Raw genomic sequence first — 17,977 nt, 5'->3', positions numbered from 1 at the left:
AGATTCTAAATAAATTTATAGCTATTTCACTTAAATCCCTAGAAGCTTATTTGTACAAATGGGTAAAATTTTGGGAGAAGCAATACCCCATGGAAACCTGGGGATCCCATCATTTATCATTAAATGATTGATTTTTTTAATCTCTCCGTTTGTTCAAATGTCTATTTCTATCTCTCAGTAAATCTTGGGTAAGGAATAGCATGACACGATGATAGAAGTCTATACAAAAGATTATTATGACAGCTATTTATACATGAATTGGAGAAGTGAAGATGTGGAAAGGAGGCATTGATTGTAGTACAAGGAATTAAAAAAGAAGTGAGGTTTTCAAGAACTTTAACCAAGAAAAACTCAGCGGGTCTTAGAGATGAAACAGGTATAGAGGATAGCATCATAAATACATGAAGAAAAATGTGGCCCTGAATTCAAGGATTGTTACTTGGGAGGGTTCACAGTACTGGCAGTATGAAGACCGACCTTGCTCTAATTCTCTTGATCTTCCTTCTCCATTCTTTCCATCTAATTAAATATTGCTGGAGGGAACCAGCTGCCAGCTTCCTGTGATGCAGTAGTGTCACAGTACCAACTTCTGCTTCTTTCCCATACCTTCACTTAAGGAGACATGAGAACTCTGAAGAGAAGTGGGGAGGAAATAATGGATTCTCTGGCAAGCTTAGGCTCCAGAAATCCTGCACAAGTACATCCCAAATGAGGATGAAAACCTTTCCCGTAGGCTGATACTTGTGAAATTGATGTTAGCATCAACTAGGTTATACAAAGATAAAGGTCCTTTTTTTTGGAGAAGCTCTAGGGAGCACATTAACTGATGTTCCTTGACGCTTCAACCTTTCTTTCTCATCCAGGTCAACATATCTACCTGGTTCAAATATCTACTGACTCACATTACTCCCAGCTAGAGGAAGCAATTCTTCGTTCTTAGTCCGCTGCTTCAGAAAAAATCTGTGGGGATTGAAGTAAATCATAATAGGCTCCCTAAACTTCCCTCCTACAAACTCATGCTAGTGAGATTCATCTTATACATATGTTGTTTGGGAGGCACACAGATACTCACAGGTAGTTTGAAAAGAAGGAAAACTTGATGTTAAAGTTCAAAATTAGCTAGCTGCTCAAATACTCCAAGTGACAGTGTATACGTGTATTGGTGCAAAGAGTGCCTGGATAGAAAGCGTGGGCTAATGAATTAGGGTAGTACCTAGGGCACTAACAGTACGGCTCTTGGTTTTCCCCAAATTAATATACCAATTATTCATACATACAATTAAAAATTAAATTAGTTGCTTTATAATTTTGAAATTATTGCCCATACATGGTAAAACAAATTAAAGGAGCACAAGAAGCTATACAACTGAAAGACGCCCTTCCCCTTCCTGCACCCTTAGTCTACTCCCCAGAAGTAACTATATCAATCATGAATGCTTTGTCTACAAGTATCAAGAGCTCTACTAATCGGGATGATTGTTTACATAAAGCTCAGAAGGAGCTGGTGTCAGAGTTGGTTCTGTAGGTTGTGACATAGTCAAGAAGCCACCATGCCAACAATACCACACCTCATTGTCACAAGGTGGCTAACACTCTAGGCAGTACATTTTTCAAATGAAAGATTCCTAAGCAGAAAGGAAAGGGGTAGAAACAAAAAGAGCTTTTTCCTCATGGACATCTTTATTTTCTGGGGAGGGCAAGCCTCCCAGAACCCTGAGCAGACTTCCCCATCTCTCATTCCCCAGGCGAGAACTGAGTCCTATCCCTAGACCCACCATAGAGAGTGAGACTGCCATGGCTGGTATAGGTCAGTCGTAAATCAACCCATGGGACCAGGAATGCCACTGTCTGAACAAAACCAGTGTTCTGTTGGCAAGAAAGAAGGGGAGTGGCTTTTGGGTAGGCGACCGCCAGTGAGGGCCACAATAAAAATGATTAACTGTGTCTTAATGTCTTTCCAGAAATTTTCTATATATATTTAAGTAAATATATTATAAATACTACATAATGTATTATATATATGGATATGCCACATGTATGCTCATATATATATGTAAATATGCATATATTCACACATGATGCTTGCCTAAGTATGTTACATTTTTTAGATAAATGTACTAAATAATACTTAGCACATAATGAGCATATAAGTGTTTTATCAATGCTAATTAGTATTATTACTTTGTTATAATTACTTATAGTCTGAGACAATATATACCCTTTTAAAAAAGAATGAGGATCATTTTCTAGCAGATACTAAATTATACTTCACTAGTACTTTAAAAAATTTTGCCAGCAGTTTTATTTTGGGCTATTGAATACTCTTGAAGATATTAACTGCACAGCTCCTTTAAAGAGAGATAAGAATTACTGTGGTCAGCAGTAAATTCCATTTAAACATAGCGAAATAATTTTGTGAATAACAGCTAGGTGACTAAATGTTTACTTTCCGATAACTATCTAGACACAAATATTTTCTAATCATGTTAATATGCAGGCTGAAGTAAGAAGGTTAGGTATTAAACATTTTTGGTATATTTGCACAAAATATCATGTTAGCAAGTGAATTTTATATTACTGACAGATTTTTTGGAAGAAACAATAACTAGGCTCCTATTTGCCTAATTTATGCTGCACAGAGAAAATGAGAGTTGTTTGAGAAATTCTTATGGAAGAGAAGGCCAATACAGGTATTTCAAGTAAAAGGAAAGCCCTTTTCTTAAAGTATTTGACATAATTGCATGAAAGCCTGTGGGAGAGAAAGGGGCTGGAAGAAGTAAGTCTCCTCAGTTATCCCTGAAATAGGATCCTCACTAGGTCTGAGGTAGGTGAGTACTCAGCTGAATCCAGCTCTTGGTTGCCTCTCAGCCTACACGAGCTGACCTCTGGGAGACCTCAAGGCCAAGAGGTAGAATGGCTGTCTGTCTTGCGAGAGACCCTGCTCGCTGTGCCATTTGTCATGCGAGGTGGCCTGTGGGATCCCTAGTCCCGTTCCCCATGTAAGAACACAGGATGTGGCTAGGCCTAAAAGGAACACCCACGGAGCCATAGGTAGGGGAGTCATACCACAATAGTCTCACTAGAGGCTGGAGCCACACGACGTACGACCTGCTGTCCGCTTCTCTGCCTGCCAACCAATCAACTCCCCAACCAGCGCAGCCCCGGTCGTTATATCAGTGGCTAATTGGCTAACTGGTTACAACTGACGGCCAACTAGCCACAGCTGACAGCCATCTACTACCCGAGCCAGCACCTTTCCACGTGAGGCTGAGAGCCTGGAAACTGCTCTCTGGGACTCTGTCCCCACACTGTCTTTAAGGTAAAACCTCTATCTTTTAGTCCCTTGTCTAATAGTTTCTCATCACTTGTCCTAAAATTTATAGCTAACTATGAAAATATTAGGATTATACAGAACAAGTTATTTAATCTCTCAGACGTCACAGTCTTCCATTTCCAACACAAGTGGGTTGAATTAGATGATGGCTAAGATCTCCAGATCTAAAAGTCCAAGTTAAAGACCAGTGTTTCTAGAAGTGATTAGTCATCAGAATCACCTGGAAGCACTTCTAAAAATAGTCTCCTGGACCCTACCTTCAGACAGTCTGGTTCATTTATTCAACACATGATTATTGAGGGCCTTGTGCTGGCTTCTGAGTACACGATGATGACTGGAACAGACATAGTCCCATCCTGCCCCAGCCTCTACAGAAGGACTAAGATTGAACCCTGGAATCTGTGTTTTTAAAATGCTCTCCAGGCAATTCTGATAACTACATAGTTTAAAGAAGCAATGTTTCAGACCAAATGCAGAGACATTCCGTTTTAATTTTACTTGGGATGAACTCAGCTTTACACTCTAGAAATGTTTCTATTTTTCACTGAAAAATAATTAAATAGCTTCTCTAAAATCTACATATATATATATATATATATATGCACACGTATATGTACACATATACACACTTATATATGTATATATAAAATATATATGTGTATCTTAGATTGAAACATAAATGTCAACAAGAAGAAAACACACTTAACAGATGTCTTTACACTATGATGATATTGGGTGAGGTTTTAACAAATGAACACTGATGGTTGATACATTAACTATGGACATCTTCACAAGTTAAAACAAAATAATATTTGATTGGAAAGGCTGAGAGTTAAAGTTCAGATTGCTTATGCAAATAAATGAGTTGTTTATTTTGAATTCTATTATTGAGTTTGATTTGCTCTTTGAGGAATTTTAAAGCCTCCCCTACTTTAATGTTCAACAGTTTGAAACTTTCTGAGATTTACAGTCAGACATTTTATGCTTGCTAGGGTTATACAACTCTATTTTCCTCTAAATAAATTAAAGAAAGAAACAAACAAACAAAAAATCAAAAACAAAAAAAAAACCCAGACTGAGAATTTATTAAAATGAAACAAATGAAAGAATCTCTGTTCCTATGCCACCAAATTATAAACACAAAGACAATTTGACCTAATTCCAGGAAGTGTAATTCGAGGAAACCTGAAGGATAAATGTTAACAAAGGGGCTGCAAATAACCAACCCTTAACTGTTTGATTTATAAGTTAGTCAGATCCTTTATCACAAGTTGCCCCCCTCCCCCATCAACACCTACATTACAATTTAGACCAGTGAAAAATGAAAAGATACCATTCAAAGCAGTCCATGCCTATTCATTTGTAGTCTCTTTGTAGGAATCATGGTTCCAGCAGGGGGTTCAAATGAAGAGACTTGACTTCAGGAACCACCAGCAGATGTAGGGTGGGTGAAGGAAATAAAGAAGGAATGTGAGAAGCTAAGACGCTAGCAAGAGTAGGAAGCAGGCAGAGAATCGTGGGGGTAAAAGGACAAGAGGTAGTACAGACTGAAACCCTGGAGGAAGGAAGGGCCCCTTAGGAGGGGGGGTTATTAAGGCACACAGAACACCAGAGACCCCTTCTGTGAGTCAGGGAGTAAGGAATAATACCCTTACCTCTCCCTTTCTTTCTACCTTCCGATTTTCTGCACATGCTTCCCCAGTGTCAGTTTCCTTCGGGCACCAGCAGGGCAGAAAGTGTATCAGGGTTGCATTGACAATTTAAGGAAAACCTCAGACTTTCTAAACCAGAGACTCTCTCAAGAGATAATTTATAGTGGGTTTTTAAAACTATGCTCTGTTCTTTAGACATAGACTATTTGCTTTGTGGATCCTTGACTATTTTAAAATCTAAACTCTGTTTTTCATTGCAAATGCATATTTTCTATGTTTTTACTAAACTCTAGCTGTAGGAATTACATGCTTTTATGTTACCTCCTCCTCTAATTCAGATATTACATTACGAGTAGTAAACTGTAAGCCAGGAGCCAAATCTAATACCAAAAAAAAAGATGTTTTGGATTAGCTGTAAATTGCTCCTCTCCTTTAGTAAGGATAATCCAGAATTTGACTTTGGTGATTAAAATCATAGGATTAAAAGATGATTCAGCTTATGTGTGCATTCCGTCTTAGCATGGCAGTGAGCTGTGTAGTTATTTGGCCTCTATCATTAGAATGGGTGTGGGCCTGAGTTCACACTCACACAAAAGCTTGTCTTCTTAAATGCTTGGGTAACTGAAAATGCCAAAATACATGTTATAAATTCAGCAAGAAAAAAAAAAGTAATTACCATTAATGCTGCTGAAAACCTGGATGAATAGATCGGCTGAGATGCTTCAAGATGAAGATGACAGCAGCTCAAATGTCATTGCCTAAAGGAGGACAACCAGTGTTAGGCTAGCAGCCATTCACGTGATTCCACAAAAGGTTACCCAGAAGGGATGTCACCCACTTCAAGAAGCACAAATGTTGTTGCCAGGACCTTGCATTCTTCAAGTGCAGTGATATAAAAAGACCAAAGGCGATTTGATCCAGAATGATAGATTGAGCATAGTACAAGTGATTTGTACATCCAGAAAGCAGAATTCCTTTCCCAACAAAATGCTTGAACAAAATAGCATTGGAACACTAGTATCAGAAAGAAATATACTAGTTACTACCATGTTTCCCTGAAAATAAGACCTAGCTGGGCAATCAGCTCTAATGTGTCTTTTGGAGCAAAAATTAATATAAGACCGGGTATTATATTAATTATCTTATCTTATATTACATTATATTATGTAATATATTAAACACCTGGTCTTATAGTGTAGTAAAATAAGACCGGGTCTTATATTAATCTTTGCTCCAAAAGACGCATTAAAGCTGATTTTCTGGCAAAGTCTTATTTTTGGGGAAACGGTAGTTTTCAAAGGGTGCTTAATAAATTAGTGATTTTATAGTGGAAAGGCCACATTTTCCAATTTCCATTTATCCTCTCATGTGTAAAATTTAACAAAGATGTAAGCAGGGGGTAGACAGTAAAATCACTTTTTCAATTCCATCCTATTCGCAAGTGCCAATTTAAGGTAAATATTGACCATTTGCATGTTTGCAATTATTTTCAAGTAACCTAAGTGAACTTTATTTCATAATAATTTTAGCACTCAGCATAGATATTAAGTTTAAGTAGCTTGCAGATTAAGAAGAGACTGTTGGTTGAAACTGAGTACAAAATATGCCCCATTAGGTTCCTCCTTTGTTTTCACAATTCCTGATGCTAAAGTCCCCAACAGGTTCAAGTCTGGATATTGATTACCTAATCTGTTTCACCTGTTTTAATTTGCTTCTACCCATCTACTCCATCCACAAGTAGCAATATCTCTGGAATCACAAGTTCCTGCCCCGTGTGAGGTAGGCTATGCTTGTTCTGTGATGAGATGGTGAAGTCTTGATTGTAAGTTTGCAACAAATACACAGGAGTTTCCCGTTTGTTAAGAAAAGGCTTCCATTCATCACTCCCCTCCACAAATATCTGAATGGCTTCTTGTTGCCAATAAGAATTTCACAAGATAATGTATTTAGAAACTCATCTGTGGTTGGGTTCTCTTTACCCACCTCCACTTATTGCCCTCACTCCCACCCCATTAAGAAAAATGACAGATCACTTCTGCTCAAGACAGCAGAGTAGCTAAACACTATAGTCACTTCCTCCCACAACCACATAAAAAATTACAACTACACTCTGAACAACCATCATTGAGAACAGCCTGAAGACTAGTTGAACAGAAATCCTATAACTAAGGATGCACAGAAGAAGCCATGTTGGGACTGGTAGGAGGGGCAATAGCTATATTAATTTATATGCACTTTCCCTCCCCTCCCATGACCTCCTTTCACTTCCCCAAATACACACACAGATGCTTTCCCAAAGTAACTGTCTGCTCTTAACTCAGCACCAAACATGCCACCCACGTAGTCCATTAAAAGCCTACTCAGAGTACCCTTGTCATCACTCTGGATTGCCGCAATTCTAAACTCAAAATATAACAAGGGAAGAATTTACCCAGGAATGTACGTATGTATTTTTAATCTCATTAAATTCAAAGTAAATTGTGGGATGATTTATGAAGAATCTAATATAAATAAGAGGTTTGAATCAAAGAAATAAGTGAGATGACCATTTAAAATTTGCAGTGAAGTGTATTTGATTCTATATAAAATTCACCTTTATTATTGTTATAGGCATATAGTCACTGCCTAGTTAGTTATGTATATAAACCATGGTTTTAACTATCTATGATAAAATTTAACCCATACATTGGGCTTCTTTGCCTATCCAAGAGGTTCTAGTTTACTTTTCCTAATTATTGAGAACAGCTTAAGGGAAATGATTGTTGTTCTCAACAAAATATGTGCTGCATCCCAAACTTATACAGGGCTATTATTCTCACATAATTGAGCTAGCTGTTTTAGCAAAGGAGAAAGGCTCATATAGGAAAAATAGTCTGTGGGATCCCCAGGCTTTTCTCCCCTTCTAACTGAAATGCAGGCAGATGGTGAGAAATGATGTGTGACTGAGCCCAGTGGTCAGACATGTGAAGAGCAAGCTTCTCTTTCCTCATTGAAGCAGCCCCAGTGACAGAGTAGTGGCATCTCCCTATGGATTACACCTTCTACTATTATTTCTTTAATGGTTATTTAGTATCACTTATTCGACAGATATTTATTAAGCACCTTGTTTGAGCCATGCTCTATGCTGGTAAGTATTAAACTAATATTTGTTGAGCACCTTAAGCTATCATTTCAGCTTAAGCATTTTGCCCTTTTCTCCATGGACAGGGGAAATAACTTGCCAGTATCTTCTTCATAAAAATTATTCTCATGATGTAGGCAGTAACTGTCACTTCTTAGTCTTCTTTAGCATTGGATTGGCTAAATATATTTTAACATTAAACAAACTAAAAACAACGTACACTAAAACAATACAAAAATCCCATATGCTTGACATCTGAATGAATATATGTCTATAGAGGAGAAAGGAAAACCTAATACGTATTTTTTTCCCATATGGAAAGTGTTACAATATATTATTCATTCTATAAATATTTATCAATTTCCTATTATATGCCTGACTGTATTAAGTAGTGATAGTATAATGGTGAATAAAACAGACTACTTGGAGCTTAAATTCTACTGAGGAACACATAACAAATATACACAAAAATATTGTGGGGAGAGAGTAACTGGGAAAGCCTCTTTAGTTGAGCAGAAAACCTTCTTCTAGGAGGTGACAACAGCTAACACAGTACCTGACGCACATTATGGAAATTTTCAGGACTCTAGATTTGTCATCTAGCAAATATTCTCCTCTGCTGAATTTTGTTGTTGTTGTTTTTTTTTCTTGATTATATACTGTTGCTATTTAGGTCAGATAAACTAGATCTAAATGCAAACAAATAAACACAAATAAACAAAATCTAGCTTCTTTAGAGTACTATGAAAAATGAGACCTGCAATAGCAAAAAAAGATGATTTTATTGTAAATATTGGGAAAAAGATTATAGTATTTGGCTAATTATTTAGTGAAGAACATAGATTTTTGCTACAACATTTTCACTTTCTTTTGATCAATGACAATGTTATTTAGGGTCTTGGATCCTTCTGAAATCTAATTAAATCCATGGTCCGTCTTTCTAGGAAAATGCATTTCTATTAGAACTACAGGGTACAATTTCAAGAGAGGTTCACACATTCTCTGTGTCTGAAATCACAAACCCTTCATATTTTTACTAAATATAAAACTTATCCTGTTATATGTCAAAATGTATTTTAAAGCTGCAATAATTTATTGTGATTTTTGGTACAAGAATTCAACAAAACAGAGTAAAAGTGAAGAAAGTCCAAAGTATACTTAGTGTACTAAAGTCATCTCAAATCAATGGAAAAAGGTTGAATTTTTATAATGGTGTAGTGAAAATAATTATGTGAAAAGAAGTTTTAGATTTGTACCTCAAACCACCCATCAGAAAAAAGTGTGCTGGGATAAAGATTTAAATCTAAAATCTAAAACAGTTATAGAATTAGAAAACCAAAAAATATAGGTGAATATTTACTTTTTTATCACTGGGTGGAAAAAAATCTTTCTAAGCAGAAATCACAAGGAAAAGAGTGACGTGCATGATCAGATGTGTGTTTTTAAGTTTATAATAGCAAAAACAAAACAAAACAAAAAAAACACCTTTTTCCATAAAGGCCAACTTTAAAAAATTGTAATGTAATTAACAAGAAGTCTTTAATCCATAAATAAACCTTTACTAATCTTTATATAAAAGATGAATGTACCAGATGAAAAATGAGTAAGAAATATGAATACAATACTTGGCCTCAAAGCAAGAACTCAATAGATGTATTGATTAAATGAATAAAGTGATAATAGGCAATTCACAGAACATAAATTACCAATAAACATTTGAAAAGTATGCAATCAAATGCATAACTACAAGAATGAATATCAAAACAAAATAGCATTTTTGCCCATCATATTGGCCAAGATTAAAACACAAAGCTGGTAATGCCTGTGTTGGTTAAGAGTAGGGGGATATAACCATACATTCCTGACTGTAAACTCATACCCTTCCTAAAGGCATATTTGACATTATAGATCAAGTACTTTTAATATAGGAGGCAGAATTTGCAGTTTGATTCTCCATTTAATAGAAGTTTCTACAACCTTCTATAGTAACAACAAAAAATCTTTTGACTATTTTTCTGGAAAATTTCTTTCCACAAGTGTGAAAAGTCCACAGAGCAATGGTAGAAAATGCTTGTGGTACACGCCTTCCCTGTCTTATGGATCCAATAAAATGCCCTACACCAGGGCATGGCAGTCAGTCTCTATTTCTAAAGTGGAAGAGACAGGCCTTTCCTTTCTGCCCTCTTCTTCCTTCTTTTCCCTTTCTTCCTCTTTTAATTACATTGCTGCTGGCACATTTTATAATTGTTTGCAATTATCTGCAACCTCCCTCCACTCTGTTAAACTCAGGAGGGGCTGTGTGATTTCCTTTAGTCAACAAATCCAGGAACATGAAGTGTATCACATCTGAGCAGAATTTTTTGTAGCTAGAATAGTTTGTCATGCGTATTTTTCCTTTCCCATGAGATCAGCTTTGTTCCTGACAGAAGCTGCCTGGTCAGGTGTGAAGACAATGTGGAAAAGTCACAGCTAACTCAGGATATAGGAGTGAAAAAATACGTCTTTCTTGTGTAAAACTTCAAAAGGCAGAGATTTTGTTACAATAACATATCCCAGCCAATCCTGACAGCAATGCTAAGGAGCCTAGATTTGAATATGAGCTGTACCAATTACTGGCTGAGTTCAAATCTGAGTCTGTTCTTACTGTGAGATCGGCCTTAGTTTCTATAAAATGGGATTATTAATGGCTTCTAGCTCTTAGGGTCTCAGGATTGAATGGCTTAAAAAGGCTAAATGAGTCATTATTTATGAAGGGGTTATAATAGTGCCTAGCAAATATTAAAAACTATATTAGTGTTTGCTAAATAAATGTGTGTGTGAGTGTGTGTGTGTGTGTGTGTGTGTGTGTATGCATGTAAAACAAAATCTAGGAAGGTATACAACAAAGTATTAATGACTTATTTTATTTTCCTCTTTTTGTTTAGCCACATCTAGTTTTTCTTCAACAGATATGTATTTCTGGCATAATTTTAAAAAATCTATTTAGAAACTTCTAAGTACTTTGCATTGAGAGTCTGTTTTTTAAAAATATGTATTGCTTTCTTTATTATTTCATTATATCAATTCCACAGGAACAAACCTCTAATTTTATTATGAAAGTCAATAGGGAAACAGGTGTCAGTATGTCAAAATGCTATTAATGGAAATTTCTTGAACCATGGAGTGGGCAACACCTGTAGCCAAAATCTTGAGAATGAGATGAAATGTTTAATTATTGTTATTTACATGTTATTTTGCTTATGGACTCTGAAAGTGTTTTGATTTCTCATATGACTGAAATTTGTCTCCCTAAACAAGATAAAGTTATTTAGTTATTAATAATTATACCCTAGACTAAAAACTCAATGAAAGATAAGCTCTGGCTTCTAATATTACAACTGGGGGGAAGAAAGATCAGTGAGGAGCAGCTTTGCTTTTGATGGACAAGGACAGGGGTGAGACCAGGTCATTTGCTGGGATTGTTGTCTTCACAAACTTTCTGATGCCTGAATCCAACACCTTTTATTTGTCCTGGCTGAGACGGAGCCTTGGCAAGGGTTTACACAGAAACATCATGATGCAAGAGCAATCATTCACACACATATCGATGGCTCACAAGAGCCATCACCACTGGAGAATTTCATGCCTGAGAGCAAGAATGGGAGAACAGTGGAGTCACTTCCTTTTTTATTCTCCATATTCATCGTATGGACTTATTTTTGAAGGGGGCAGGGGTTGGTGCTTTGAGTCACTTGGGGAGGATGCAAAAGGGTCCTCTGGAAGGTGCACATTGTATAACAGGCACTAACTCCAAGGAAGTTAGGAAAGGCTTCCCATAGGAGGGCAAGTCTAAGACAGAAGATTGAATGAGATTAAGTTAGTGGAAGGGGTAAGAGGAGACTATTCTGGGTAGTGGAGACACCATGTAAAACACTCAAGGTGATAACATCAAAACTATCAAATAATAATAAAATGAAATTGGAAGACAAACTACCTAATTTTAAAATTTACTATACAGCTACAGTAATCAAACAAATAGATTAATGGAACAGACTAGAGAATTCAGAAGTAGACTCATACATAAATACCAAATGATTTTCAACCTTGGTGCCAACCCAATCCAATAGGGAGAAGGAAAGATTTCATTTCATTTATTTATTTATTGCTTTTTATAGTCTCATTTTTTTTATTAGTTTCAGGTGCACAAGACAAAGTAATACTTAGACGTTTATCATTTATATCTCTCACACTGTGTGAACCCCCCCACCCCCCATCCACTATCCCTCTGACATCACACAGAGCCATTACATTTCCACTGTCTCTATTCCTAATGCTGTACTCCGCTTCTCGTAAGTATATACATACATATATATACATATATATATAATATAAAATTGTACTTTACATTATTGTTCAGCTTCAGCTTCAGGTGTACAGTGCAGTGATCAGGCATCTACATCATCCCGGAGGTGGTCTCCCAAATGGGACAAGTGTCCATTGGATACCCTACAACATCTTTACAACATTATTGATTATATTCCCCGAATTAATTTTCAAAACCACGTGGCCATCTTGTGGTTACCAATTGTGCTTTCTAATCCTTTCACCTTCCCCCTTATCCACACTACCCTCCCATCTAGCAACCCTCAGTTTTTCCTCTATGTCTCCAAAACTGTTTCTGATTAGTTCATTCACTTATTCTTTTCTTTAGATTCCACATATAAGTGAGATCATTTGTTTTTTAAATATGGAACGCTTTATGAATTCGCGTTCGCGTGTCATCCTTGCGCAGGGGCCATACTCATCTTCTCTGTATCATTCTAATTTTAGTATACGTGCTGCCGAAGTGAGCATGAGAAGGAAAGTTTTTAAACAAATGGTGCCAAACTGTATATTCCTCAAAACCTACTTACCTCTATATGTGAATATTGATTTCAGATAAATCATAGACTTAAATGTAAAAAGCTAGAACCATAAAGTGTCTATAAGAAATTGTAGGAAGAATCTTTATAACCTTAGGGTAGATAAAGATTTATTAGAGAGGACATATAAAATATTAGCCATAAAAAAGATATAAATTAGGCTTTATGAAAATTAAAACATTCAGTATGAACATGAGTAGGTAAGCCACAGACTGAGAAAAATATTCTCAATACATATATCTGTTAAAGGACTCATACCCTGAATATGTAAAGAACTCTTGTAAATCAACAATAAAAACGCCAATTGACCTAGTAATTTTAAAAATGAGCAAAAGACTTGAAAAGACACTTTATAAATGATGAGTAACATTATTAGTCATCAGAGAAATGAAAATTAAAACCACAATGAGACACCATGTCACATCCAACAGAATGGTTAAAATAAAAAGGACTGACAATAAATAGCAAATGTTGGTGAGGGAATGGAGAACTAGAACTTTCATATGTTGCTGCTGGGAATATAAAATAGTACAATCACTTTGAAAAATTGTTTGGCAACTGACATGCATTTATTCAATGACCCAGCAATTCTACTACTAGGTATTTATTTAGTCAAGAGAAATGAAAACATATATATTCACAAAAACATTTGTACAAGAATATTCATAGGCTTTATTCATAATATTCTCAAAGTGAGAACAATCCAAATAAATACCAATAGGAGAACGGATAAACACATTTTGATACATTTATACAATGGAATATTATGTAGGAATAAGAAGAAATGATTGATGCACATAACGACGTGACTATTTCTCAAAAAATACTCTGAAGCAAAAGAAGCCAGACACAAAAGACTACATACAAAATTACTTGATTTATTTAAAGGACAAAAATAGGCAAAACAAATGTAGGGTGATAAAAATCAGAGAGTGGTTGCCTTTGGGATGGGGGATATTGAACTTAAAGGGCCATGAGAGGACTTTCTACGCTAATGGAAATAGTCTATATCTTATTTCTGCTGGTGGTTACATGGGTGTATACAGTTGTCAAAACTTCTGAAACTAAACACTTAACATCTGTTATTTTATTGTCTGTAAATTATACCTCAATTAAAATCAGAAAGCCCAGGTTAAAAGAGCATGGCATGTTTATAGGTTCAAATGACTAAAATACTCAGGACTGTTGATTAATTCTTTTCTCAAATATTATCCCAGAAAACACGAGTTCAGTGCCCTCCCCTCAATTCATATAGTATTCCTGTATTTTTATCCACAGAGATGAAAGAGTTATTTCTTAAAGTCCTTTCTTCTCATGGTATGTGTCATGCTGGGTTGGAAACATCAAAATTGATGAAATAAATCTTATCTCAAATGGAATAACCTAGGACATGCAAAAATTAAATAATTAGCAGCATGTGAGAAAGGACATACCATCTGTCTTTAAAAACTTCGGCTGGTGGAATAAGAATTTGGGTAGAGAGAGCTATTCAAATACGCTTCTATACTCTGTGCTCCTACCACCTCCAATTTATAATTTATACTCAATATGTTTTACCAAGAAATAAAAAAAAAAAAATATGATTAATATCTGAAAAAACAAATCCTGTGACCACGTATATATAAAGAACTTAACTAATTCATTAATCTTTCTCTTCTAGGTCATTTACTTTCTTAGGCAAAATGTTGTATCTCTTGCAACTTATCTTTGTATCCTTACAAGAATCTAGGCCAGAGTCTTAAAAAGAACGGATCCCCAATAATTACTTTTATTTATAGACTTGAATTAATTAATCAGTGTATTTACTGATGAGTTAGAACTTATGTCCACATTATATGTTCTCATAATGGGAAATTCATTGCAATTATTTTATAGTGTCTTCATATAAAATGTTTGAACCAGCGATAATCTCATTGGGTAATTTATAAGAATATATTTAAATTAAGTAGATGTAATGATATGCAAGTCCAACTCACCCCAGCTTAAAAGTTTAACCACACTATAATTACCTAGATTTAAAAAAATATATAGAAAAAGTACAGTTGTTAGAAATATAAAAAAACAAACAAACAAATCCCCCCGAAGCTACCTTGGAGTTTCTTCTTTAATATCTAAAATGGTTATAAAGCCTGCAAGTACATTGTTTTGAATTGAACACCACATTGCCACATCACAAAAGCTGTGAACTGAGAAGGAAATTGTAATTCCAGTGACGGAACCTCCATTAGCGACCATTATTCTGCTGGCAACCGAGACTTCAGGGGATCCTCGCTATGAAAACCAGTGGTCTTTTAATCACACATTATAAGAGCATTTGTGACGCTTTGCAGGCAGCCTTTCTTCAAAGATTTTCCTGCTGCTTTCCTTCCTGAGCACAATAGGTTCAAGATGGCTAATGCTGCTTGCGAGTTATGCCAAGAACCTCCTGAATGCCACTGGGCTTTCATCGTGAAGACGGATGGCAAAACATCAAACGTGAATATCTTGTTCTAAGTGGGAACTCCCACGATCATGTTATTTTTGGGAGAGCAGCTCTCTGGCTCCATGGATATCACTTGAGCGGAGTAGCCACGTTCTCCTGCAGCTCTGGCTCGGTCCAGGTCCACCAGGCACATGCACTGTTTTCCTGAAATACAGTGAACGGTATCATGAGACGCTCTCCAGCTGAGAGCGCCATTTGAGTTTGTTTACCGGACTCCACATAGTGACAAAATCCGTAAGTCTATGGAGAATGCTGTTTGCCCCCAAGTCCTGTTTAGTCTCTTTCCATTTAATTCTTGATCAGTATGCAGAGAAGACAATGACAAATATACATTATTGCACAGATCTATTTCTGCTAATAATTTAAAAAATGTTAACCTTCTAAAATGAATTTATAAATAAATCTCAAATAAAAACTAGCTATTCTATTTTCCACATTGGTTAAAAATCCATGTGAAAATTATTTCTCCCTATGAAAACAAATAATATCTGTCTTTAAGAATATCTAAAGTGACATGCAAGCAAAAGGACATCGGAAAGAATGTTACATTTTGCACTTGGGGTTTTTAGGACAATGAATAAATGGGAAATAGAAACTATTTAAGAAAACTCTCAGTTGGGTACTGATTATTTCTGGTGGATGTATAATATTGAGTGTAATATAATCTTAATTATCCGAGCTTCTGTACCCATATGCAATAGTGGTATTCAATTTTCTTTGTAATCTTTGAAAACAAAAGAGGAAAACTGACTGGCAATTTGTGTTCCTTTGGCAAATGCAAACTTGTTTTCAACAGCAGTTCAGGAAAGAAATGATTTGGGGTTGAATATATTCAAAGCTGTGGCTTTTACACTTTCAAGTTCTTTAATTCAATATATAAATATCTTCATCCTCCTGGAAAGGTTACTGACTCTACAGAACTTCATTCCATGTTTTCCTCAATAATTATAATAATGCTGAAACGTTATTTCTAAGTGATTTATTAAAATGACAGCAGAAACTGTTAAACTAAAACAGCTTCAGAAGTGAAGATAGAAAACTGAAAATAGAAAAGCTCTTCTGTAGAAGACAGAAGAATCCTCACAGAAAAAAAAAACAGTGGAAGGTGAAATCAGTAGGTAAGAATTGGCAATGAGAGATTCAGATTTAAAACATTTCATCTATTTTCCTTAAAAGGCTCATGCCCAAAAGTATGAACCGTGTTAGAGATGATATAAAAAGAGATGTCTAGAATTCCATTTAGGCTAACTCACTCCCTAGTCATCAACAGACGTATGGCTAACATTCTTTTTTCCCTTAAAATATCGTTCTTCCTTTAAGACATCTGTAAATGTCTCTCCTACCCCATGTACTTCTCAATGTAAAATGAAACACTCTCTGTCAGATGAGATGTTCTACATTCCTTCAGTACCCACCCTGGGCTTACAGTGCAGCTCATTTACCCTTGGCTTTGATCCCAGTCCAGTTAAATTTTCCTTTTCCATTACGTAGAAGAATCACATGTTTTCACATGTTGAAGAAATGTCTTTACAATTGAAATCCAGTTGTTGGCAGTCTACCTTTTGGGACCTGGGAAGATTCCTAAAATGTTCACAAAACAAAAGTATAACCTATGCAAAGTATAGATGTAGACATTTGATGGAGTCTTTGAAATTGAACCTGGCTTTCCCTCTCTTCACACCAGTGACCGTGCCAAATGCTCCTCCTTCTCAACTAGCAGCTTCCGTTCCAGTTACTCCCTCCTGGTTTAATTACTAAAACATCAACCAGGTACAGCCCAATCCACCACACCAATTATGTCTTCTCTGAGTCTAGTGGAGTTATATCAAATGTAATTTGATGTATATATGTAAATGATACCTCTCTCTCTCTCTCTCTCTCATATATATATATATATATATATATATATATATATATATATATATATATATTTATTTATTTATTTAAAGAACTATACATTCAACTAACTCAAAGCGTTGGGAATGGAAAAGGAGGAGGAAGAGGGAAAGAGACTGAAAAAGAGGATACAGGCAGGAAAGGGCAAGCTTTTTCCATGTTTATGCTCCAGAGTGTGAGAAAGAGAAGGAAATCACTTGTTTCTTCAGCCTCAGATCTCAAATGCCTCTCCAACTGTGAGTATCTTGCTATGCTGACTTTGATTTTAGAGTTTAGAGATAACTATTTCTCATATAACATGATCCTTGAATGCAAGCTAATGACTACATCTGGTGCTCAGCCAAAGATACAGCAATCTGTTTTCCAGCCCACGATGGTCTCCAATGTGGGGCTTTTCTAAATAATTTTTAAGACTAGTTTTGACTCCACTCAATCATTTTAAGCACTAATTTTGGAACCTAGCTTTCCAGTGATGTGACACCATCACTGGGGGGCATTGCAAACATGGATAAGAGCTTGATATCTACAATCAAATAATTTGGGTTTATAGAGTAGCTCCATCATCTAGCAGCTAAAGGACTCTGGGCAAGC

General features: G+C 35.9%; 1 protein-coding gene and 1 pseudogene across 8 annotated transcripts in view; both read right to left on the bottom strand.

Annotated features, from left to right (window-relative positions):
* Window positions 1-12,827: 12,827 nt before the first annotated feature.
* Window positions 12,828-12,940, bottom strand: LOC141570220 (U6 spliceosomal RNA; annotated as a pseudogene).
* A 723-nt stretch (window positions 12,941-13,663) lies between these two features.
* Window positions 13,664-17,977, bottom strand: part of GSTCD (glutathione S-transferase C-terminal domain containing) — a 110,853-nt gene continuing 106,539 nt past the window's right edge. For all 8 annotated transcript variants that reach the window (XM_088792321.1, XM_019738934.3, XM_088792314.1 and 5 more), the window contains one exon: window positions 13,664-15,634. In XM_088792321.1, the coding sequence (XP_088648447.1) occupies window positions 15,498-15,634 (137 nt within the window). In that variant the 3' untranslated portion in view covers window positions 13,664-15,497. The remainder of the gene's footprint in view (window positions 15,635-17,977) is intronic.

This window comes from Rhinolophus sinicus, chromosome 1, assembly GCF_057876585.1.
Source record: "Rhinolophus sinicus isolate RSI-liver-muscle chromosome 1, RSI-T2T, whole genome shotgun sequence".
NCBI classification, from domain to species: Eukaryota; Metazoa; Chordata; class Mammalia; order Chiroptera; family Rhinolophidae; genus Rhinolophus; species Rhinolophus sinicus.
This window is presented reverse-complemented; position numbering and strand designations above follow the sequence as displayed.